The 20,694-nt window shown below is 36.4% G+C and overlaps 1 protein-coding gene across 1 annotated transcript in view; it reads right to left on the bottom strand.

Moving 5' to 3' along the window:
- Positions 1-20,694, bottom strand: part of ITGB3BP (integrin subunit beta 3 binding protein) — a 68,854-nt gene that overhangs the window by 36,496 nt on the left and 11,664 nt on the right. The window contains exon 2 of the mRNA XM_032361467.1: positions 11,809-11,851. Within this exon, the coding sequence (XP_032217358.1) occupies positions 11,809-11,851 (43 nt within the window). The remainder of the gene's footprint in view (positions 1-11,808; positions 11,852-20,694) is intronic.

Below are 20,694 nucleotides of genomic sequence, written 5' to 3'. Positions count from 1 at the left end.
ACCCAGAAGATGCTTAAAAGTGATCCCAGAACCCATCTAACCTATACCAGGAACAGTCAAGATTGGGATTTCAGAGAAGACAGCTACAAATTGAGAAGTCTAGCATTCTTTCCACTCTGCAATGAAGAGTGCTAGCTATCAGATCCTTTAAAAAACAGTAGAAGAGAAAGTGAGCAGACTAGATTTGGCTAGAGAAGGAAAGGAATTAAGGTTGTGAATAAAATTAGGAAAAGAGAAATCAGTAAGTCATAATTCTATAATAATAATTTATAACTGCTTATAATATTCAGTGACTCCTTAGAGATAGTTAATGCCACTATTAAAAAAGATGCTATGATCAGCCCAAATACCACCATACTTTTTGTAAAGTGGTCAAACTTTGTATATTAGCAAAACTAAAATTTGAGCATTGATCTTTCTGTCTAAAAAAAAGAAATGAATGTTCGCTTCATAATTTCAACTATAGATGACATTCTCCTTCAATATCTTTCACAAATTGTAGCTTGCTTTGTCACTTTGTCTAAAGCATATTCTACCAAAAAGATGCCTCTATTGCGTTGATTTTTACCTATTATAAACAGTTTAGAAAGTACCAACTAAGGGTTCTTTTGGGATGAAATATGATGGAAAGGTTGTGCTATTATTATTATGAAGTACTACCCTATGCTATCAGTGAAATATTTAAAACACAGGTACTATAGATATTTGGGTAACCAGAAACAAAAGAAAAATTAGGGCATTAAAGGGAGATAATTTTTCATAACCTTACACTGGTTAATTAGGTCATTGGAATGTCTTACCTAAGACATTATTATAAATTATTAATACTATTATGGAGTTTATATTTAAATACTCTAAATATTAGCTGTCTTGGGTACCTTTCACAGTTTGGGCCTAGGGTTCTCAGAACAGTCCTAGGGACCAACTAACTTCTTATCAGCTACTATAATTATCATTCTTTTTTTTTTTTTTTTTAAGATTTTATTTATTTATTTGACAGGCAGAGATCACAAGTAGGCAGAGAGGCAGGCAGAGAGAAAGGAGGAAGCAGGTTCCCTGCTGAGCAGAGAGCCCGATATGGGGCTCGATCCCAGGACCCTGGGATCATGACCTGAGCCGAAGGCAGCGGCTTTAACCCACTGAGCCACCCAGGCGCCCCATGATTATCATTCTTAATGGTTCTAATAATGTGGGGTTTCATTGTTATTTGTTATAATAGCTATGGGCGCAAAAGCATTGTGCACTAATCTCAGTGATCTACAGAGATGGCAGAGAAAGAATATAACCAACATATTAGATCTATGGTGATAGAAATGTTCTATTTATTTTTTTTAAAGATTTAATTTATTTATTTGACAGAGATCACAAGTAGGCAGAGATGCAGGCAGAGAGGAGGAAGCAGGCTCCCTGCCTAGCAGAGAGCCCAACGCGGGGCTCGATCCCAGGACCCTGAGATCACGACCTGAGCCGAAGGCAGAGGCTTTCACCCACTGAGCCACCCAAGCGCCCCGAAACGTTCTATTTCTTGATTGGGTGTTTGATACACAGAGGTATACACTTGTTAAAACTCATTGGATTGTACACTCAAGATCTGTGGATTTTATAATATATAAATTTTACTTTGATAAAAAAATTTTAATAGAAAAATAAAAGAAACATTGGCTTACAAAGTTGATACATTGATAGTTTCTATTTATATTCATTATTGTTCCACAATTTAAAAATACTAAAATATTTTTTAAAAGATGTATTGGGGCACCTGGGTGGCTTGGTGGGTTAGGCCTCTGCCTTTGGCTCAGGTCATGGTCTTGGGGTCCTGGGATCGAGCCCCACGTTGGGCACCTCTGCTCAGCAGGGAGCCTACTTCCCCCTCTCCCTCTGCCTGCCTCTCTGCCTACTTGTGATCTCTCTCTCTCTCTCTGTCAAATAAATAAATAAAATCTTTAAAAATAAAAAGATGTATTTATTTATTTTTTGGCAGGGGGAGGAAAGGCAGAGAGAGAGAGAGAGAATTTTTAAGTAGATGCCACACTGAGTGCAGAGCCCAGTGCAAACCTCAATCCCACAACCCTGAGATCATGATCTGAGCTGAAGCTAAGAGTTGGACACTTAACTGACTGTGCCATACAGGTGCACCTAAAATATGAATATTAAAGTTAACATTATTCTGCAACTGTCCTGTATATAACTCCTGAGATTTTAATGAAATATTTTCATGGATGTTTCCCACCATTCCTTCATATATCCTCATGTTTCTCAGAATATAAAGTAAGTTCCAGCTCAAATATATTTTTGTCTGTTTATTTTTAAATTTTTTTTTTAAAGATTTTATTTATTTGACAGACAGAGATCACAAGTAGGCAGAGAGGCAGGCAGAGAGAGAGAAAGGGGCTCGATCCCAGGACCTGGAGATCATGACCTGAGCCAAAGGCAGAGGCTTAACCCACTGAGCCACCCAGGCACCCCTTGTCTGTTTATTAAGGTATAATTTACATACATTAAAATGGTCAGCTTGAGGAGATCTGACAACTGTATACTCTGATGCAACTACCACACAAGATATAGAACATTTCAACCATTTCAGGTTTTCTTGTACACCCTTCTACTCAATTTCCATTTTCTAGTCCATAGGCAACTGCTTCCTAATTCCTGTAATCACTGATACCTCTACCTATTCTTGGACTTCATATAAATTAAGAATGTAACTTTTGGTTTGGGTTTGTTTTTGAGATCATCTACATTATTGCATGTGGTAGTAGTGTGTTCCTTTTTATTGCTGAATAGTGCTCCTTTGTATAAATATACCAGAATTTGTTTTTCCACTTTCTGATTAGGAGACATCTGGATTACTTCCAGTTTGGGCTATTATGAATTAAGTTGCTAAAAACATTCTTGTATATGTTGGGGCCCCTGGGTGGCTCAGTCAGTTAAGCCTGGTAATTTCAGCTCAGGTCATGATCTCATGGCTCATGAGATCCAGCCCAGGTAGGGCTCCATGCACTCAAATGGAAGTCAGTTTGAGATTCTCTCCCTCCTCTTTCCCCCCACTCACATGCATGCTTTCTCTCTCTAGGATAAATAAATCTTTAAAAAAAAAAAAATCTTGGGCACCAGGGTGGCTCAGTGGGTTAAAACCTCTGCCTTCAGCTCAGGTCATGATCCTGGGGTCCTGGGATCAAGTCCCACATTGGGTTCTCTGCTCCACAGGGAGCCTGCTTCCTCCTCTCTCTCTGCCTGCCTCTCTGCTTACTTGTGATCTCTGTCAAATAAATAAATAAAGTATTTTTAAAAATTAAAAAAAAAAAACAACTAAATAAAAGCTGGAGTTCTCCAAAGCATGTGTCATTTTATTTTTATTTTTTTTTCAAAGATTCCATCCATTTATTTGACAGAGAGAAGCCACAAGTAGATGGAGAGGCATGCAGAGAAAGAGAGAGAGGGAAGCAGGCTCCCCGCTGAGCAGAGAGCCCGATGTGGGGCTCGATCCCAGGGTCCTGGGACCATGACCTGAGCCGAAGGCAGAGGCCTAACCCACTGAGCCACCCAGGCGCCCCGCATGTGTCATTTTAAATTCCCATCAGTAAAAGAGAGTTCCAGCTGCTCGACATCCTTATCAGTCTTTAGCACTGTTTTAGTCATTCTCATGTTTGTTTGCTTTTTTAAAAGATTTTTATTTATTTATTTATTTATTTGAGAGGAAGAACATGAGTTGGTAGGAGGGGCAGGGAGAGAAAGAAAAGCAGCACACTCGCCACTGAATGGGGAGCCCGAAGTGGGGCTTAACCCCAAACTATGACCTGAGTCAAAGGCAGATGCTTAACCAAATGAGCCACCCAGATGCCCCCCCCCTTTTTTTTAAGCGATCTCTACTCCCAACATAGGCCTCAATCTCAGGACCTTGAGATCAAGAGTTGCAAGTTCTACAACTCGAAGCAGTCAGGTTCCTCTAGTGTTGTTTTTTAAAAGCCATTCTGTTTTGTTATTTAGCTCTTCTAGTGGGCAGGAGTGGTATCCATTTGTGGGTTTCATTTGTATTTCCAATGATAAATGATGTTGAACACTTTTTCATATGCTTTTTCATATTCATAACACTTTTTCATATTCATTTAAATTTATTTTGTGACATGTTGGTTCAAGTTTTTGTGCATTTTATTGTACTTTTTATTGTTGATTTATATATTATAGATACAAGTCTTTTGCCAGATAGATGTATGACAAATATTTTCTTCTTAATCCCTGGTTTGCCTATTCATTTTCTTTTTCTTTCTTTTTTTTTTTCAATTTTATTTATTTATTTGACAGAGAGAGACACAGCAAGAGAGGGAACACAAGCAGGGGGAGGGAAGAGGGAGAAGCAGGCTTCCCGCTGAGCAGGGAGGCTGATGCAGGGCTCAATCCCAGGATCCTGGGATCATGACCTGAGCTGAAGGCAGACACTTAACAACTGAGCCACCCAGGCACTCCGGCTACTCATTTTCTTAATGGTGGCTTTTGAAGAGCAAAAATTTTTAGTTTTGATAAAGTCTACCTTATTAACTTTATCTTCTGTAGTTAGTACTTTTTCTGTTGTATGAAATTTTGTCAAATTTAGGTCTCAAAGATAACTTCTTGTATTTCCTTCTAGAAGCCTGATGCTTTTAACTTTTACTTTATGCTTATGATTTTGTGTATCAAGTGAGATAAAGATGAAGATTATTTTTTTCCATAGGGATATTTAAAAAACTTTGTTCTTACTGAATCAACCCAATATTTCAAAACATTTCAGGGGCACCTGAATGGCTCAGTTGGTTAGGTGTCTAACTCTTGATTTCAGCTCAGGTTATAATCCCAGAGTCATGGGATCAAGACCCACGCTGGGCTCCTTGCTCAGTGGAGAGTCTTCCTGGGATTCTCTCTCCCTCTCCAATTGTCCCCACCAAGTAAATAAATAAATCTTTTTAATAAATAAATCTTTTTAAAAAATTTAATAAATTTAGTCAACTGTAAAGATAATATGAACCAAAAAGTTTTAGAAACTAGATTTTGCCAAATAGAATGAAGATTCATAAAGGACTAAAGGAAAAACACTTTAGGTACACTAAAGGAAAAGCAGCTATGTTAATGGAAGGCAGCCTGGGCTCATATAATAGCTTAGCTGTGTCTTAGCTGTGCTGTTGTGGATATACCACTTACTCTGAATTTTAGTTTCCTCACTCAATCTAGCATATCCCTGGAATATTAACGCCTATGTGACATGGAGGGCTTCCAGAGCTTGAAGGAAGAAGGGCAAGGCAGTGGAGTTCACCTTTAAGATGTCTTCCAAGGGCCTAGAATCTCTCTGTGTCCCCAGTCCTGGTGAGGTATTCAGTATTGGGAAGTGAGAGGTGGCCGAAAGAGAACATGCAGAAGCAAAGATGCAAATGAGACTGGTGCTACAACTGGATGTCTAGACCATCAAGCTAAGGGATGCAGACTGCTCCAGTCCAAGAAGTGCCACTTCTATCAGAGCATCGGCCAGATGATGGCCTCATATCCAATGAAAGCCCAGCAGGCCCCAACTTCACAGAGAAAGCCAGCTTACTTTCAGGAGAAGGATGAGATTCATCTACTTGCCCTCCTCCCAGAGGCACAGAATGTAGCCATGGTGGGTAAGTGATTTGCAATCAGAAAAGTTCAAGGAACACGAAGAAAATAGTAGAAAAAGCAGGATAGATAGGGTCAGTATAGGCAGCTAGTACTGCCAATTTCTTGGGCCAGGATTCACAGCATCACCTCCTTTTCCCTCTTGGTGAGGGGAAGGAGTGAGGCAAAGGAACTCACAACACTGTTATTCAAACAATGGCTTTCATGGAAAATCTCCCTAGAACTTGAACACTTTATCTGCAACTCTACTTCCACAATCTAAAGCTTTTGAAAGTGGCCTGGATAGGGATGCTGTTTTGAGAGAATACATGTGAAAAGTATATGTTCTGCTGTTGTTGGGTGAATTATTAATGTTAAGATGGCAAATTCTCAAAGTTGATCTGTAATCCCTGTCAAAATTCCAAATGGGTGTTTTTCAGAAATGGACAAGATGATCTTAAAATTCCTATGAAATTGCAACAGATGTAAAATAGCAGAAGCAATTTTGAAAAGGAACAACAAAAAGAGGGTTCACATTTTCTGATTTCAAATTTACAGTAATTATAACTTTATTTTGAAAACTTAATTAAGACAGTGTGGTAGTGGGGCACCTGGGTGGCTCAGTGGGTTAAAGCCTCTGCCTTTAGCTCAGGTCATGATCTCAGGGTCCTGGGATTGAGTCCCGCATCGGGCTCTCTGCTCAGCAGGGAGCCTGCTTCCTCCTCTCTCTCTCCCTGCCTCTCTGACTACTTGTGATCTCTCTAACTCTGTCAAATAAATAAATAAAATCTTAAAAAAAAAAAAAAAGTGTGGTAGTGACATAAAGACAGTCAGGGATGAATGGAGTAACTTGAGAGTGCAGAAATAAATCCTTACATTTATAGCTCATTGATTTTCAACAAAGGTATCAACACCATTCAATGGCGGAAAGAAGATCTTTTCAACAAATACTGCTAGGACAACTGAATATACATGCCCCTTCTCTCATATCATGTGCCAAATTAACTCGATTAGGTAACAGTTTCTTAGATGCGACACCAGAAGTACATGCAACCAAGAAGAAGTAAATTGAACTTCACCAAAATTTAAAACTTTTGTGCATTGAAGGGATGCTACCAAGAAAGTAAAAAGACAACCCAGAGAACCCATGATTAGGTGACAGTATTCAGAATACACAAAAGTAAAAGCACAAAATCCTATTTTAAAAAGGGTAACTAATTTGAGTAGATATTTCTCCAAAGAAAATATATAGATGGCCAATAAGCATGTAAAAAAATGCTCAATATCATTAAAAAATGCTTAAAACCGCAATGAGATACTGCTCCATACTTATCAGGATGGCTAGAATCAAAGAGTCAGATAATAGCAAGGAGGATCTGGAGAAACTGGAACCCTCCTCATTCACTGGTAGTGGGAATGTAAAATGGTGCAGCTGTAGAAAAGAGTTTGACAGTTTTTCAAGAAGGATGGAATTCTCATGTAAGTCAGCAATTCCACCCCTAAATATCTAAAGAAAACTGAAATACGATTCATCTATAAAAAGGAGTGAAGTACTGTTACAAACAACAAGATGATGAAACGTGAAAATGTTATGAAAGCAGTCAGTCACAGAAGGCCACAATATTGTAGGACTCCATTTACATGAAATGTCCAGGATGAGCAAATCCATAGAGACAGCAAGTAAATTAGTTGCCAGGGGATGAGAAGAGGAGGAAGTTAGCACCACTTAACTGCTAAGAGAGGGGTGCCTGGGTAGTTCAGTCATTCTGCCCTTGGTTCCAGTTGTGAACCCAGGTCCCTGGGATTGAGCCCCACATCAGGCTTCCTGCTCAGTGGGAAGCCTGCTTCTCCCTCTCCTACTCCCACTCCCCCTGTTCATGTTCCCTTTCTCGCCCTGTCTCTCTCTGTCAAATAAATAAATAAAGTCTTAAAAAAAAAAAAAACATAAAACGCTAAGAGATACAGGATTTTTGGCAGGAGGGGGTGATAAAAATGTTCTGGAATCAGATAGTGGTGAAGGTTGTTCAACATAGTGAGTATACTATAAACGACTGGTGTATACTTCAAAATGATGAATGTTATATGAATTATATATCAATAAAAATTCCTGAAATTAAAAAAAGAGAACTATTAGAAAGTATATGAGATAATTAGAAGATATAAACAAAGACTGTCCATTTGATGGTAAAGGAATTATCAATTCTGAGAAATACGATAATACTATTATAGTTTTTTAAAAAGTCTTTCTCTTTGAGGCACCTGGGTGGCTCAGTCATTAAGTGTCTGCCTTCAGCTCAGAGCATGATCCTAGGGTCCTGGGATCGAGCCCCGCATTGGGATCCCTGCTCTGAGGGAAGCCTGCTTCTCCCTCTCTCATTCATCCTGCTTGTGTTTCCTCTCTTGCTGTGTCTCTGTCAAATAAATAAATAAAATCTTAAAAAATAAAGTTTTCTCTTTTAAAAATAATCATTGAAGTATTTATGGATGATATGGATGATATTTCAGATTTGTTTCAAAATAATCTAGTATGGGGTACTAAAGTATATAAGGGAGTATAAGTGAAATAAGTAGGCTTGTGTTAAGAATTATCAAAGCTTGCTTATTAACAGGTAGTGCATTACCTTTGTCTCTGTTTGAAATTCTTAATAATAAAAAGTTTAAAAAAACACTATTTTGTAACTATAGTGAAATAAAGGATCTAGGAAATAATCATCAATGGAAAAAAAAACACTCAAGAAAGATTAATGGGAATTTTATTATGGGTTAATCAAGGTGATTAATACCCAAACCAAAAATCAGATCATTTTGTGCTCTTGAGGGGATGTGATAGGAACTATACACACTATCTATGAGGTATGTTTATCAAAAAGTTGAAAGAGAATCTAATCAAGCCTCTAACTTTATCAGTTTCATAGCAAATCTGAAGAACAGAGAAATCATTTGAAGGACACCACAAGAAACTAATCAATGAACTCCTGAATATGAAATATGCTTACAAAACAAATACCTCAGTTTTCTCAAAAAATAAATTATAAAAAAAGGGTAAAACTTAACTAGATTTAAAAAGACTTAGGATATATATAAAAAGTATTATAATGTATAAGCCTGTTTTAATCCTGATTTTAATAAGCCAACTATAAAAGGATATTTTGAAACAACCACAGAAATGTGAATATGGACTGTGTAGAAGATATTATTATGGAATTAGTATTAATTTTATAAGGATGATAATGGCACTGTGGTTATGAAAAAAGTCATTATCTGTTAGAAATACATACTGAAGAATTTTCTGATGAAATGACATGTCTGGGTCCTGTAAAACATGCCAGGAAAAAAAATACACAGATATACACACATATGTACATATACATATATGCATACGAAACAAAATTAACAAAATGTTAATAATCGTTGAACACAGAAGTTCATTGTATTATTCTATTTTGTGTTTGAAAATTTCTGTAATAAAAGGGGAAGGAAGGGAAGGAGAGGGAGGGAAGGAGAGAGGAAAGTAGATTTGAACCAAATCAGTAAGTAGGACTGCAGAATGAGAGCTATAAAATTTTCCAATGTCCTGAAATTCAAAGTTCTTTCTAATTTCAGGAGGTGGCAGAAGTCTTGTCCCAGAGAGATAAGACAAGTTTAGGCCCTAGGAATAGTCAGAAGTGTCCTACCAATAGTAAGGGAGTAATCTAGCCTGGGCAACCATGCCTAAATTAGCAACCTCCCCAACCTTCCCCAATTTGCACTGCTATTCCTTCTAGCAGCAAGCCTACTGAATTGGCCTTGGTAGGAAGAATGGTCCTTCCCTTCCTACCTGTAGCATCTGCTTCTTCCATTCCTTCTCTGAGGTGGCCTGAACAAAATTATGTACATGATTAGGTAGCTAGCTATCCCTATAAATTCATCTGAATTGCCACTGGCAGCAGTTTGTAATAAATAATTCATCTTCATTTCTAAAAATTCTTCTAGAAACAGTATTTGGATGACAATGACTTGAGCAGCTAAAATATTGTAGGTGATGAAAAACTAGAACATTCTTTTAACTCCTCACCACCCCCCAACAATGTGGGAGGTTCAGCAAATGATGGTACTTGTAGTATATATTCCAGATATTAAAGGAAGGTCACAATATTATAGCTGTTTTCTCCATTAGGAGACTCCTAAAGAAAATGATTTTTGCAGACTTTCCCTAACATCATGCAGCATTTATCTCTATGAAGGTCTGTAGATGCTTTGGGAACACCGGGATTTGGGAGCTTAGAACGTCTCTGAGAGGAAAAAGCAGCAGATGAGAATGAATAGGTTCCACTTTAACCAACTGGAATATAAGGGCCATCTCCTTTCTGTGGATATCGGTCTTCTTCCTTCAGTATCATACTGGTAAGGCAAAATGACCTTATAGTTACTACTAGTTCCTCTGCAGTTTTACAGCAATTAGGTACTCTTAGAATTATAGGTATATCTTGAATGTCTGATTTTCCTTTGCATGGGCTAAGTTGTTACTCGAGTAGATGGAAGCATAAATGTAGCGAAGGAGAGAATCCTAGACTAAACACCAGAACAAAAGCTGCCAGCTCTAAGATATGAATACAGAGCTGCCAACAAACGATGAGGCAAGAATACAAAGGCAGAAATTACCAGAAATAGGGCACCTGGGTGGCTCAGTCGTTAAGCATCTGCCTTCAGCTCAGGTCATGATCCCAGGGGCCTGGGATCGAGCCCATCAGGCTCTCTGCTCAGCAGGGAGCCTGCTTCCCCTTCTCTCTCTGCCTGCCTCTCTGCCTACTTGTGATCTCTCTCTCTGTCAAATAAATAAACAAAATCTTAAAAAAAAAAAAAAAAGAAATTACCAGAAATAGGTCAGAATATAGAAGAGAAATGATGAAGAAAGACCCAGGCTAGATGCTAGGAACCTGCAATTAGCAGGGAATGGCCATGTGATACCAAGCTAAGTCAAGCTAAGTCTCCTTGATTTAAGGGTACAGAATTGGGCCAAACATAACAATGTATTTTTCTATTACAGGATATTAGCTGTGGCACTGGCAACCTTGACATATCCTAATCTGAAGTAAAAATGTATTGAAAGCTTGCCATGATGACAATTGTACTTCAAGAAGAGGATGAATTCCTAAATGGCCAGTCTCTGCTATTCAAATAATGTTACCATCTCCCAAAGAACAGTTTGAGGGCAGGAAAGAACAATATTTCATTTTAAGCTGGACTACTCATCTACCAAAATACCATTCTGACCAAAGAAACAGATGTAGAATTATAGTCACAGCTGCATTCTGTGTAGAACAAGTTGGATAATGGTACTCTAAATTGCTAATTACACTGCTAATGATTTTTTTAGTGGCATTGCATTATTTTCCCACTTTTGTTTAAATTTTTTTTAAAAAGCATCTTGGAAGTTTTAAAAATGGTAAATTGTTAAATATCAGTGAGTCGTCCAAAGAGAAATTCCATATAACATCCATTTCTTGAAATGGCATTCTCATATGGGATTTTGTAAGAGTGCCATTTATTGACTAGCTATTTGTTTTAATTTACTTTCTCATCAATTTACTTGCATTTAAGATTAAGTAGCTCAATATTAGTATTTGTATCTAGCTCCACAATTGGTATGAAAAGATAATAAACCAACATATGTCATGATATGTTGGCACTGGGAATGTACTATGACTAGATTTACAAAAAGTAATAGCAACAGTACATTTTTATTTTTATTGTGACAACCATGGTGAAATTTATTACACTGTTAGTATTTTATTGTTTAATTATGCCAGAATAGCTTAGGGAGGTAATTACATTTTTGATATAAAAGTGCTCTTAATGTTGTTATTTCAATTTAGCAGATTATATAATACAGATTAAAGCACTGCCATTGTTCCATATTGTTTCTTGTGCATTTAAGTGGCAGAATATTTTTTCCACAAATAGTAAATTCATTTCTACTGAATTATTTTATTAAGGTTTCTAAATAATTTGCCTCTTAAGTGAAAACCTTAATCTGGCCAGGAATTTCCATATATTTGATTTATAAATAATATTTTATATAGAAAATGGTGTACCAATCACAATAATGTCACAGTGTTTTTTGAAAATTTTTCTATTTCTTAAGGTAAATTTCCTGTAAATTAAATTTCCCATAAATTAAAAATACATTCTTCTTATGCAGTTACAAATTCACAAGTAAATACTTACATTTGCTTCTAACAGATGATCCAATTTCAGTGATCTCTTAACTCTGCCAACAAAATATTTAAAGAAATCTTAGGTTTATATGTTTTAAGTAGCCAAATATTTGAGAGTAATAAATATAAACAAAGATTCTGAGTTGCTTTTGCCAATGAAAGCAGAATACCATATGAAGAGAGCAATTTTCATGACGATGAAACTGGATTTTTTTAATAGCATATTTCAATATGGAATAATTAAATATTCAAATGGATTTTTATATACAGTTTCATATACATTCACTATTGTACAATTCAAGCATTAAAGTCATATTATGAAATAATCTTAGTAAAAATGAATATATTTGTGTTTTAAAATAACACTATTGAAAAATTAAGCATAAAGACCAAACAATTTATACAACTTAATGGAAATGTTGAAAGTATATTATTTGTAGAAATAATGTACTAGGTATTAAAATAAAGGTATGAACAAGGTGAAAAGTTTTGCACGTTATTCTAGCTTTAAGCATGATTCAGTGCTACCAGACTATGACTTAACTGAGGAACAGATGCTCTATGTCTTTATAAGTCCCCAATCCATAAGAAACTATTTTTTGTTTCCCTCACTAAACTGATTCAGGAACATGCCAGGCTCTCTCTGTGCAAAATCTGTTCTGCTAAACTGGATGCCCAGCTGTTGGTGACAATGCTTAGAAAGGAAAGCTGAATATTTATAATACTTTATTTCGTACAGCTGTCTTCTAAAGAGCAGTCATCAACATTTTATTGAATGCAGGCTAAATGCTCAAAGGAGAAAAAGGTCAATATAAATTAAAACTAGTTTTCCCAGTAATAAATGCAGCATCAAAAGTACTTTCTTGATCCCTGAGAAAAAGAAATTACATTATTTAAAATACTAGAGAATTTGAGCATAAAGCAAAAAAAAAAAAAAAGAGAGAGAGAGAGAAAAGAAAAGAAAAAAGAAAAAAAAGAGGATTGTATTGTAAAGTTTATATTATAGAAAATTAGAAAAATTTTATACATATTAGAAAATGACTGTTCATAAATAACTATTTACTTTTTTTCCTGAATACTGACTTTCAAACAAGTGACAAGAACAAGAAAAAAATAGAAGAGATGGACAATTTACAAATATTACAGAGTAGTAAATATTAAATACGTAAATTTAATCTATCAAAAAAGGGCTCACTTGGGCGCCTGGGTGGCTCAGTGGGTTAAAGTCTCTGCCTTCAGCTTGGGTCATGGGATCCTGCCCTACATCAGGCTCTCTGCTCAGCAGGGAGCCTGCTTCCTCCTCTCTCTCTGCCTGCTTGTAATTTCTGTCTGTCAAATAAACAAATAAAATCTTAAAAAAAAATTTTTTTAAAAAGGGCTCACTTAATTTTGCTATTATATCTACATTAGCTTATCCTATAACATTATTTCTTGAGATTAAATCAATTTGAAAAATAACTTGTATCTTTTAGAAGTCGACTTGAAATAAATTTAATGTGAATTCTCAATGAAGCAAGAAGAGAATAGAGGTATGAACAAATAAAAATGGCACATGATCCAAAAAAAGTGTATATATTTAGTTTTGGAATACATAGTACTCTATTCAGGTATATGAGATATTTTGGTATTTTACAAAATTTCGAAAGTAGAAATCAAAAACTAAAAGTACACAGCACATGGGGCGCCTGGGTGGCTCAGTGGGTTAAGCCGCTGCCTTCGGCTCAGGTCATGATCTCAGAGTCCTGGGATCGAGTCCCGCATCGGGCTCTCTGCTCAGCAGAGAGCCTGCTTCCCTCTCTCTCTCTCTGCCTGCCTCTCCATCTACTTGTGATTTCTGTCAAATAAATAAATAAAAATCTTTAAAAAAATAAATAAATAAATAAATAAATAAATAAATAAAAGTACACAGCACAGAGTTTTTTAATTCTATTTTTAAATGCTAAGATGTAATACTACCTATTAGAAGGAAATAAGCCCCACCCTGACATTAATTGTTCAAAATATTACTTATTGGGGAGCCTGGGTGGCTCAGTGGGTTAAGCTGCTGCCTTCAGCTCGGGTCATGATCTCAGGGTCCTGGGATCGAGTCCCGCATCAGGCTCTCTGCTCAGCGAGGAGCCTGCTTCCTCCTCTCTCTCTCTCTCTCTCTGTCTGCCTCTCTGCCTGCTTGTGATCTCTGTCAAATAAATAATAAAATCTTTAAAAAATATATATATTACTTATTGGCGACTAATTCTTTTTTTTTTTTTTAAGATTTTATTTATTTATTTGACAGAGAGAGATCACAAGTAGGCAGAGAGGCAGGCAGAGAGAGAGGAAGGGAAGCAGGCTCCCTGCTGAGCAGAGAGCCCCATGCGGGACTCGATCCCAGGACCCTGAGATCATGACCTGAGCCGAAGGCAGCGGCTTAACCCACTGAGCCACCCAGGCGCCCCTTGATGACTAATTCTTTTTTTTTTAAAGATTTTATTTCTTTATTTGAGAGAGAGACAGTGAGAGAGAACATGAGCGAGGAGAAGGTCAGAGGGAGAAGCAGACTCCCCATGGAGCTGGGAGCCCGATGTGGGACTCGATCCTGGGACTCCAGGATCATGAGCTGAGCCGAAGGCAGTCGTCCAACCAACTGAGCCACCCAGGCGTCCCATTGATGACTAATTCTTAAAGAAAGTAACTCGATGTTTGGATTTAAGAGATTTCTGGTTTACATCCCAGGTTTGATCTAAGAAGCCCAAGGAAATATATAAGTAAACAAGAAATTGAGCAGACTTGGACTGTTATTTTCTACTTTAACAGTTTAGTGAGAATCTGAAAAACATGATTTATTGTCGGTGATACAGTTTTCAGATAATTTAGGCATGGAAACTAAAACCTGGTAATATTTACAAGAATCATGAGAAGATTTGATAGATGAGACTAGGAGAAATCTAAAAAATCCCTTAGTTCATCCAATATGTAAGAGCTGGTGTGATGTGCCCACGGTCCCACAGCTTGAAGGGCAGAAACTCAGATCTCAGGTCCTGTGCACAACAAATCTTTGTCGAATTGGGGAGGAGTTGAACAGCAAACCTACTAGAGGATTTTATGATGATCTATTAGAACTAGGCCCATTGTCAAGTGTGTTATTAAGCACATACTGTATGCTTTTACTCTTTTTTTTTTAATCTACTCTTTTATCCATAAACAACTATAAGCATGAAATTATGTTACATGGAAGGGGATGATGTTAATAAAGAACAGAGAGGAAGAGATGGTTGAAACATACACTATAAAGAACAAACAGACAAAACTTGATTAAATATGTGGGGTAAATATTTTTCTAAAGTATTTACTCACTTGTTACCAGTGCCAGTTGGCAATTAAAAGTGGTGTATCTCTGGTCGTTCTGTAAAGTTATAAGTAGTTTTAGGGGTTACTACTTTGATTTAAAAAAATGGAATAGGCCCAAAAGGACTCAAATAGACATTTCTTCAAAGAAGATATACTGGTGGCCAATAAAATATTAAAAAATGTTCAACATCCTTAATATTAGGAAAAGGCACATCTGAACCACAAAGAGAGACCATTTCACAGCCATTAGGATGTCCAATATAAAAACAAAAACAAAACCAGAAAATGTTGGCTAGGATATGGAGAACTGGAATGTTCACATACTGCTGGTGGGACTGTAAAATGGTACAGCTGCTATGAAAAACAGTTTGGCAGTTCCTCAAAAAATTAGGTGTAGAACTTCCATATAATTCAGTAATTCCACTTCTGGGTATATATCCAAAAGAACTGAAAGCAGACCCAAACAGGTAGTTGTACACCCATGTTCATAGCAATGTTATTTCCAGTAGCCAAAATGTGAAAACAATGCAAGTGCCCATTGACAGCTAAATGAGTAAACAAAATGTAGTATAGATATACAGTGGTATATTATTCAGCCTTAAAAAGCAAAAACATTCTGATAGATGCTACAACACAGATGAACCTTGAAGATAACATGCTAAGTGAAATAAGCCAATATCAAAGGGGCAAATACTGTATGATCCACTCAAATGAGCTACTTAGAGTAGTCAAATTCATAAACACAGAAAATAGTGGTTGCCAAGGGCTGAGAGGAAGGGTGAATAGGGGGTTAGTGTTTGATGGGTATAAGATTCCAGTTTTGCAAGATGAAAAAAGTTTTGGAGATAGATGATGGTGATAGTTGTACAGGGTGAATATACTTAATGTCATAGAACTGTACACTTAATGATTAAACTATAAACTTTGGGGGTACCTGAGAGGTTCAGTTGGTTAAGCCTCTGCCTTTGGCTCAGGTCATGATCCCAGGGTTCTGGGATCAAGTCCTTTGTCGGGCTCCCTGCTTCTGCTTCTGTCCCTGCTCCCACTCATTCTCTCAATCTCTTGTTCTCTCTAATAATAAAATCTTTAAAAAAAAATAACAATCTGAGGGTTTTGAAGGGACGGGGGGTGGGAGGTTGGGGTACCAGGTGGTGGGTATTATAGAGGGCACGGATTGCATGGAGCACGGGGTGTGGTGCAAAAATAATGAATACTGTTATGCTGGAAATAAAAAAAATAATAATAATAATAATAATTTTAAAAAAAAAAATAAATTTTTAAATGGGCACTTATGTACTATATTCTAATTTCCTCCCTCCTATTAGTAATCTTATTACCTCTGCAGATTACTTCCCACTTCCAACTTCACCCAAATTTACTCTTATGTCCATAATTTAACTACCGTGCTTCATTTTTAGTTGTACTAAGTTTAGATTCATTGGGATGAAAATTCTGGTTCCTACCAACATTTTGCTCTTGAGAATTTAGGAAAGATAAATATATTTGACATACAATTTTATATCAAGAATAGAAAGTAACTATGTTTGTAGGATTAGTTATATTAGTAAGACTATCCTCCCCTATTTTATTTAAATTATCATGTGGTAGTATCCTGAATAGGATTCTCTGATTCAACAAGAACAGAACAAGTACATGAGTTTTATTATACAAATTCATAAACACAGAAAATACTAACACTGGTGACAATATAAAAGAAATTACTCCAGAAAAAACAAATTTTCATTTGATTTCTAATTAAGAATGAAGAATGATACCTCAAAAAACACAAAATGAATGCTTTGAGCTTCAAAGTGCAAGTGGGCAGAGAGGGAAGAGAATCTCAAGTCATCTCCATGCTCAAGGCAGAGCCCAATGTGGGGCTTGATCTCACGACCCCAACATCATGACCTGAGCAGAAATCAAGAGTTGGACACCCAACTGACTGAGCCATCCAAATGTCCCTTTGAGCTTTTCTTTAAAAACACTGGATCAGGGTGGCTGGGTGGCTCAGTCAGTTAAGGATCTGCTTTTGGCTCAGGTCATGATTCCAGTGTCCTGGGGTTGAGCCCTGCATCAGAATCCCTGCTCACCAGGGAGCCTGCTTCTCCCTCTCCCACTCCCTCTGCTTGGGTTCCCTCTCTCACTATATCTATCTCAGTCAAATAAATAAACAAAATCTATAAATAAATAAATAAATAAATACAAACAAAAACACTGGATTAAATATAATTTTGAATAGCAGAGCTGAGGGTAAGAGTGTGTGTGTGTGTGTGTGTGAGGAGACAGATAAACTCGGTAAAGCAGGTAAGAGTCAAAGGGCCTTGATGCTAAGCCGAATTCCTCCCCTAAGCTTTGGCAAATTACATAATTTCACTAAGCTTCATAAAGTTGATAATACTGGCCTATAAACTAGTAGGTAATTTCTGAATGGAAGATAAAAATATCAATTACAATGTCAGTGCTTCCATTTACTTCTCACTATAATAGTGATGACAATATTTCAAGAGAATTTAAAGGAGTGAGTATACTTGTGAGATGCTTAGAAATCCTTTGATGAAAAGCAATGACCAAATTCACATCCCATGTGACTCCTTTGGTGTAATCTGAGATATCTGAAATGATTTATTTTCCATTCTATGCATGAGAATGAGAAGAGAAGGGAGAAGAATCTTCTATATCCCTTTTATATTCTTCCTTTCATTCAAGCCTTTTGTGTACTCTCAAGTGCTCTTTTGTGTTCAACATTCAAGCGGTCATATAATTTACTATCACATATGGGTGAGTAGAGAGAAATATTGTTACATGTAGAAATATGGTCATCATGTGAAAGCACCTAAATAAATAATGCATCCTGTTATTCTTCATGATAAAACTGGCCAAAACCTTAAGCAGTTATTGGGTAACAGATGTTTTTTGTGTCAAAAGCTTCCTTATTAAAAGGTTAACAGAGAATTAGCTAAACAATTCTTACAGAAGTAAAGGGATATATTTGGGAACACTGACTCCATAAGATAAATAAATACAGAAGACATTGTCACTGGGCAAAATAAAATGAGAAATGTCATAAGATAATTTCATTCTTAAGTATTCTCAAAAACGAACATTAATATTCATTATTTCCTCCTGTGAGAAACTTACATATACATATATGTGTGTATCATCTCACATACATATATATAAAGGATGTAAGTTAAATCCTTTTAAAACTTATCAAAAGGGGCCAAATAGTTTTATCAGAATTAAATATGGGAAATGGGTGATATTTTACATATTTTTGGTATTATATTTTATAGCATAAAAATTAATAACAAATTTACACTGATGTCTACCCTCCCCTTGAGAATCTAGCACAATCTCTAAGTTTTCTCTGACACAGTCCACATTGCATTAAGGATCTTTCTACTCTGTAGCACTATAGCACTGTGTATGCCCCTCTCACAAAACTTACCAACATTGAAATAGTATGTTTATATGTTTGTCTTTCCTCCCTGGACTAAGATATTTATATCATTACCACCTCCTCTGTTAAGTGATGTGGTTAAATATCCTTGTTAAACTATCTTTCCCACAAAAATTAAGACTCCCAGCAAATACAGTATCTGCTCATATTTGAATGCCCAAAGCCTGACACAGTGATGGGAAGAAAAGTGTTATATAAATTAACGATTTATTCAATTAATTGTATTTATTTTTAACTTAAAACTTCAGTCTCAAATTGAGACTTTAATTCTTTTAACTTTTTATGTCCTCCAATTCTGTTTAAGGTAGTTTCAATGCAGGTACCCAAAAGATGCCATATTAACGGTCTTATCTCTAACATAGTCTCATATAGATTTCTGTCTTAATAGTTCTGGAAAAATCTAAACCATATTCAAAGATTGACTTTCCTTCATTTTTTCCCTTTCTAGACTTCATCTAGTAGTAATTTTAGACTTTCTAGTTACATTTTCTATATCTCTAAACTCTTATTCCTTAGCATTTTTTTGTCTCTGTACTGTGTATGGGCAATTCCTTCAGATCTATCTTCCAATTGTCTAATTCTTTCTTCAATTATATCTAATTTACTGTTTAATCCACCCATTGGCATTGTTGTTGTTGTTGTTTTAAACAATTTGATGAGCTTTGGAGGTAACTTAATTTTTACTTAATTTCAAACTTAAAAAAAATTTTTAGGAGTAAGAGTGCTTATCTTTTACCTAGACTTATCACTTGTTTACATTTTGTCCTATTTATCATTCTCTTTTTCTCTCTTGCTCTAGTTCTTTCTGACTTACTGTGGGTTATGCCCTGATAAACCCAACTAAGCTGAAAATATCTCAAGTTGAAAATGCAATTAATACACCAAACCTACAACATTTCATAGCCTAGACTAGCCTATCTCACAACATGCTCACAACACACATATTAGCCTATAGTTGGGCACAATCATCTAACACAAAGCCTATTTTATAATAAAGTACTGAACATCTCATGTAATTTACTGAATTCTATACCAAAAGTAAAAAACAGAATGGTTATATGGATATAGAATGGCTTTAAGTTTATCAGTTTTTGACCCTAGAAACTGGGTGGAGCTGATTGAGAGCTGTGGCTCCATGTCACTGCCTAGCACCACAAAAGACTATTGTATTACGTATCAGTAGCCAGGAAAAAAATCACAGCTTTTTTTTTTTTTTTTTTAAAGATTTGACTTATCTGACAGAGATCACAAGTAGGCAGAGAGGCAGGTAGAGAGAGAGGAGGAAGCAGGTCGGAGCAGAGAGCCCGATGCGGGGCTTGATCCCAGGACTCTGGGATCATGACCCGAGCTGAAGGCAGAGGCTTTAACCCACTGAGCCACCCGGGCGCCCCAAAAAATCACAGATTTTTTAAGTGTACATATAAAGATACACAGAGCTAGAACAGAAAATACACATCTATCTCTCTGTATATAGGCATAGTTAAAAAATCTGTGATTTCATATTGATACTTCCAGTGCCAAGCCAACATATTTTAAAATTCCTCTATCCAACAATGAAAACCTAGCTCCTATTACATGCAAAACACTAATCATTTGCTCAAGTGTAGAATACACAGAAACCAGTTTCAGAAGTGCTAATCCAGACCCCTGTCCAAAGCAAATCTATTTACTAAGATTCAGTATTTGCATAATATAGTTTTTTTTTTTTAAGATTTTATTTATTTATTTGACAGACAGAAATCACAAGTAGACGGAGAGGCAGGCAGAGAGAGAGAGAGAGGGAAGCAGGCTCCCTGCTGAGCAAAGAGCCCGATGCGGGCCTCGATCCCAGGACCCTGAGATCATGACCTGAGCCGAAGGCAGCGGCTTAACCCACTGAGCCACCCAGGCGCCCAGCATAATATTGTTAACTATAAAATGTAATTAAAGTCATTCTATCAAATGTTAAGCAGTATTTCAATATAGATTTAATCTGTATTTCCCTGATGACTAACAAAATGCTTCCTTGCCATTTATATAACTTTTTTTTTTATTAAGTATTGGTTCAAATTTTTGAACTATTATTTCAATGAGTTTAACTGTTTACTTAAGTTAGTTTTACTGTTGAGT

This window comes from Mustela erminea, chromosome 10, assembly GCF_009829155.1.
Source record: "Mustela erminea isolate mMusErm1 chromosome 10, mMusErm1.Pri, whole genome shotgun sequence".
NCBI lineage: Eukaryota > Metazoa > Chordata > Mammalia > Carnivora > Mustelidae > Mustela > Mustela erminea.
Note: the sequence above shows the minus strand (reverse complement) of the source record. Positions and strands in the feature narration are given on the sequence as shown.